The 5,961-nt window shown below is 42.5% G+C and overlaps 2 protein-coding genes across 2 annotated transcripts in view; one reads left to right on the top strand and one right to left on the bottom strand.

The window, feature by feature from the left end:
* Nucleotides 1-761, top strand: part of SARC_09586 (hypothetical protein) — a 1,454-nt gene extending 693 nt beyond the window's left edge. Inside the window, exon 2 of the mRNA XM_014296391.1 lies at nt 129-761. Within this exon, the coding sequence (XP_014151866.1) occupies nt 129-227 (99 nt within the window). The 3' untranslated portion in view covers nt 228-761. The remainder of the gene's footprint in view (nt 1-128) is intronic.
* A 100-nt stretch (nt 762-861) lies between these two features.
* SARC_09585 (hypothetical protein) overlaps nt 862-5,961 on the bottom strand; it is a gene marked incomplete at its 5' end in the record, with an annotated part of 6,366 nt that continues 1,266 nt past the window's right edge. The window contains 5 exons of the mRNA XM_014296390.1: nt 862-1,791; nt 2,300-2,520; nt 3,187-3,379; nt 4,436-4,555; nt 5,665-5,867. Coding sequence (XP_014151865.1) covers nt 1,630-1,791; nt 2,300-2,520; nt 3,187-3,379; nt 4,436-4,555; nt 5,665-5,867 — 899 coding nt within the window. The 3' untranslated portion in view covers nt 862-1,629. The remainder of the gene's footprint in view (nt 1,792-2,299; nt 2,521-3,186; nt 3,380-4,435; nt 4,556-5,664; nt 5,868-5,961) is intronic.

Here is a 5,961-nt window from a genome sequence, read left to right as displayed (position 1 = left end):
TAAATATAATATATCCAAGTACAGGTCAATTCAGATATATACAAATCATGTATATGTATTTGGTGCGTTTGCAACCCACATGCCTTTTTACATTGATTGAAATATACGTCCCTGTATTGTCCCTGCAGTACAAAGTGGAGCAAAAGAGGAATCTGGCTGAGTCTAGAAGGAGGCGTACGGCGTTCAAAGCAAACATGAAAGAAAGCCAGGAAGCAGGTGAAGAATAAAGCCCCACGACTGTACAGAGAAGTGCCATCTTGTGTTCCACGACGCATTCAATTAGTATCGAGCATGCTGGTCCTAAGATTTTATTGTGTAAGGATGCTGCTTAACAGTGTAGCCGATTTATGCATACTTGCAGCTAGTAAGGTCTAGAATGGTATTAATATAGACTTTATACATTCTTTGGTTGCTATGTCCGTGTACTTGTATAGAAGTATCGATGGAGCTGAATATTCACCTGGCCAGTATATGGCTGTGCTAAAGTGGTCGCAACATGTTTTGCGTTTACATCAATGGAAATGCGATGGTGAGGTCTTGATTTAACTACCTGACGAACCGTTGTTCAATAGTTGTATGGTCCAGGACCTGATGGGATTGAGATGAATCTTTTTGCATCCGCCAACCAGGGCATTCAGCTCAATATTCAATATCACACAGGAGGGTGTCCAAAGCAAGTAACTTGTCATGATGAGCCAATATACTATAATCAAAAGCACTTCCGGCTTGGATATATTAAACTAATATGATGCACTCTCTCATCCATTTATCGATCCTCATTGCCCAACAAAAGACACACGAATATCAACTCAGATAGCAATTAATGTGCCGTGTTAAAACGACCATGTCTCGACCGATCTCTATGGATGCGCATTTGAGCCATTGAAGTACCGCACTACAAAACGTCTTTTTGTCACCGATTGGTTATCTTCCTGCCGTGCAGTGAGTTGGGGTTGGGTTTGGGGACCGCTCAAAAAGACCAGACTTCACTATGTCAGCGTAAACAATCGGATCATGTGTTGGTTGCACTTTTAATTCTCCGCTACACTGTAGATATCGATGCTCAGCACGCCCACACGGTTTCCGCACGCTACTCATTAGGCAAAAGAGACTTGGCTTGTGCTGCTTTGCACGGTTTAATACTAGGATTGTTGTTCACTGGCAAGGGTACGCTCGTCTTGAGTTGCTACGGTATGAATTATACCCTATACCTGTGCCCGTATTTTTGGTGCTGGGCTCATCTCTGGCGCCTGTGGTCCTGGTCCAAATATTAAACTTCATTCCTTAACGGGCAGGGTGCGTGAGACATCCCAACCAGCCATATGAGTATTATACAGGCTCTTGCAAGCTCATGCCTTGAGACATGCCAAATCATGCATCAACACAAACACAGAACAGAATTCGGACGGAGTGACGCGTCCAAATACGATACGCAATTAGACCGCAACATACATAGCGCAGGCTGGTTCCTTTGCCATGGACAGCTGTTGAACTACCCCGTGCCATCAAACTAAACCCCCTTGTAGACCTATAGGTGTACTTACAGGGACGCCAACAACAATCTCCAATCATTTCGATGATCGGGGCCTATGATAGCCCATTGGCCCTATCACGATTGGAAGAGATTGCTTATAGCTCTGCGTGTTGTGCCGTGTGCTGGCCTTCATCCCTCACGTTGTTCTCCTCCGTGGGGTTGGGATCTGTTTCGGCCGTGTCTGGTTGCTTCTTTCCCTGTGGTTTAACGGGGGTAGTCTCCTCGATAGCGCCCTTACGCACCTCTGCAATCCATTTCTGTGGATTAAGCACGAGGAATACGATACAGTGAGTATATTACATGGCAATATATAGGGAGTATTTTTTGAGTCATTTTTGTGGTGGAGGCTCATCTTCCAGCGAATCACTACCAACTTGCTTTGGGGATCGTCCATAGTTGGGGGTGCGAAGATACGTTCGTAATATCGAGCGAAAGCTAATACTCTCATGACACACTTGATCAGTGTGGGAGTAGTATTAACATGCTGAAGTTAACCATCACAACACGAGTACCATTGTGTCATCCATAGCCCTTCAGATCTCTCTTGTAAGACATCTCTCCCTTTGTCAAAAGTTCACAAACAAAATATCCTTGGATACTTCACGATAAGCTTTTACTCTCTGTATTTGCAAAGACGATGACACTCCACACACACCCCAGACACGAACTAACACACAATGTGGCTGTCAAGCTTGTCTATCTAGCAGTCAGAGTCAGGCTACGTGACTATATGGAACAGCCCGATTCGTCCTCCCGCCTGCATACCTTCAAATGTCCCAAGTCCCTTTTTCCTGCATACTCGTAGTACGCATTAGTGTCCTTGCCAAACAGCACAAGTGTAGGGAACTGTCTCACAGGATAGTCTTCTATCGCGCTATTCGAATAGTCCATCTTAGCAAGCACTATCTCCTCATCGCCCTCAAAGTATTCGGCCAGAATCTCCCATTTGCCCTGAAATCCTTTGCTTTTGGGATCCCAGAGGGCGTCTGAGTGGAAATGATGGACAACATGCATAGCAGGTGAGATATGTTTATACTTGGATATGGATATGTATGTATACCACACTATATTAAATGCGCATCTATAGATGTTATATGTTAATGATGAGAAAACAACCCGACACTGCTGTTTGCTCGTTCATACCAGCGTATATACTAAAATCAGCCAGAATCCTTAATCAAGTGTATATGCTCTGCTTTGGAAATACTAGGACACGCCTGTGCAGCATATCCACACAAACATACACACGTAGAAATTTAAACGTATGTCTGTATACATAAATTTGTATGTAAGTCTGTGTATTCTTATTCTTCGAGGACTTGATAAAGGAGGGGTCTCCATCTGCGAAAGGCGCGTAGGTACCATCTAAGGCTTTACTAGGTTGCTAATCCTAGAAAGACAAACATGCATACAAATATAGCGACACGTGTACACATATATGTTAACATATTTATATACTTTACCGCAAGAGATATTTGAGTGTGTGGACTTGTCGTTTGCTCGAAGTAGATAAACCCACTTAGGACCTCCACAGGCTGTTAACTCAATGCTTATATATTTACATATAACTACAACGTAGAGTGCACACACACACATATATATATATATATATATATATACGTATACATAGTATACATGTATTTATCACTTACAGAAGAAGACAAATGAGTATGTGGACTTGTCGTGTGCGACCTCGTAGTAGTTCGCATCATTTAGGACTTTCACCGGCTGCTGATCCCATCCTGGGGGTGGCTTCTCGCACTCTGACTGCACCTCCCCGTTGAGGTAGTCAACAACGAAGTTCTCCATGGTCTCACACGTCAAAGTCACGTCTGGGATGTATCTCTTAGTCAATTATTTTTAGATGGATAGTAAGTTATGGCTAATATTCGTGTTCGGGATGCATCTCTGAAAGGACTTTGAGTTGAATTGTGATTGAAAAACAAATAGACAATCGAATCATTTTGTCGAGTATTAAAACGTGTATGCCAAAAGCTAGTCGGGTTGAACATCTTTTTGATAACTGAAATATATCTGTGAGCAATTTATATCGGAGTTGACTTTAAGTCATGATCAATTGAATAGACTCTTTGCTCAGGTACTCCATGATAGAGCTCGCCATAGCCATACATTTTCACACCCGACTTTAGACTCAATTTGACAAGCGTATATATTTTAAAGGCTGATCAAATTCAATTCATGTACACACACACCAATATAATCAATGGGGCACAAGAACCCCCCTCCATCGACGTATTCGACAAGTAGGTTCATTATAACCTCAAAAGCCATACTCGGTCTCTAATGTTTATCTCTTGTGAAAATCAGCTAGAGAAGTTGGATGCTACTACCAGTGGTCAATGTATATACGTCAGGTTGGGATACGAGAGTTGAAAAACTTCATGTATACATACACGGTAGTGGATGTATCTCTGTTAAGTGAGTTTATATGATAAGTTCATTGTAAGGTATGGACACATATACACCTATCAGAAGTACCACAGTCGCCCACTCGCATTCTTATCGCATCTATCGATATAATTATGTATACATACACGGTTGTGGATGTATCTCTGTTAAGTGGGTGGGTTTATATAATAAGTTCATAGTAAGGTATGGACGCATATACACCTATCAGAATATCCACGCTCACTCGCATTCCTATCCCGTCTATCGATAAAATTTTACCACAGAAAGGTTTCGACGGTTTACATAACATAACAGTATCATAACGGTCGTATGCAATACATCGAGATGAAGCTGTATGAGTGGGCAAATTACCTACTACGCACACCATTCACACATCCCTGAACCTAGAAACTAGTCTTCTACACATACCTGTACATGTATACACGTATTTGTAGTGGCTACCATGAGTGCGCGAATCAAGCTTGAAATTACCTGCTTGCTGTCGCCGTTCACAATGCGCAATGTGGGATCCTCTCCCTTGATGGCATAGTAGTCTACAATACTCCCCACACCCAGCTCGGTGTCATCCACAGCCACAGAAATGAAGAGAATCTGCATATCCGAGGAAACGTATACATTTCAAAATGACATCACTGTCTGTGTGTGTTTTCCGGATATGCTCGTCCCCTGAAATGACACCAACCTATGCCCTTTCCAAAGGCATGTATGCCACTGTTCAATCGATTCGCAGTGTCTCATACATTTCCCAAGTACACTCACGAGTGCGCGGTTAAACATCCATACAGCATCCTGCAACCTAGGAATGAGTATCATCCTCCTTGAACCTCAAAGAACTCCGCGCTTATCGCGGATGCGCAGTACAGTGCCTTTCGTCTGCTGCATTTGACTAGGGTGGTCGTGTGCACAGGCTCCGTCTCTCGGGTATCCATTGTGTGTACAAATATCAAAGTCTGCGAGTGTATTCATTCTGAGCTTTTGCAATTGGTTACGGTTAGATGGTAGGCTCGGCTGCAGAGGTGTGTATCCTAGAGCTAATAGATGGGGTATAGTAGACTAGTCGGGCGTATGGTATGGCCAGTTTTCTTCACGTTTCAGCCATATCCTTGCCTACGACCGCTGTTATCATAGAGGTAAACTGCTGTCGATGTATGTAAGAACATATGAAGAGAGCACAGCAGAACATATGCACTCATAAACGCAGTGCAACAACTACTACCCAACTCCTCTAAAGTCCATTAATGAATCAAAAAGTCATCGACAATCGAATGAAACAGGAAAACCAGGTGTATCAACCAGCATGTTGTATTTAAACCCAATACACAACAGTCACGGCGATAGCATTCGCTATTTTATAACGAGAAGCGTGTGTCTCAAAATCCGAGGACGAACGCAATCCCAAAACAATATTAATTATACGAAAGCAACTCCAAACGACCGTATGTTATAATCGTGCAGTACCGCAGACACCATAGTCCAACTCAAAGTGCATTTTCAAAATCCTGAACAAGTGCACTTTTAAACATCTAAGCCCTGAATCAGGGATACAAACGATATATTGAATACATAGCGGGCTTTTCAGGGACAAAAAATCGTGTAAAGGTGAAAACCAGTCCCAATCAGACATTTAAAGGTGCAAAAATAACCACCAGGATATGAAGAAGCAGAACAGTCCTATATGGGTGATATAACAGAATGCGTACCTCGTCTTTGTGCTCATTAGCAATTCTTGAGAAGCACTCTTGGAAACCCTCCAAATTCTTGCGTGAAGCGAAGAGTAGACATTGTGTCTTCAAATTCGATTTAAAAATAGCGTGTGCGCTCTCGTCCGTGTACTCAATGACTGTGGGCGCCCAACTGGCCTCAATAAAGTCCATCAGATCCTTTGTAGACCATTTATCGCGGCCTGTAGTATGTTCAGGCTAATATTCAATATGTACACACACACACATATATATATATATATGTATGTATGTATGTATGTATGTTTGTATGTATAC

Source organism: Sphaeroforma arctica, assembly GCF_001186125.1.
Source record: "Sphaeroforma arctica JP610 unplaced genomic scaffold supercont1.993, whole genome shotgun sequence".
Classification (NCBI taxonomy): domain Eukaryota; class Ichthyosporea; order Ichthyophonida; genus Sphaeroforma; species Sphaeroforma arctica.
The sequence above is the reverse complement of the archived record's forward strand: the minus strand, read 5'-3'. Positions and strand labels throughout refer to the sequence as shown.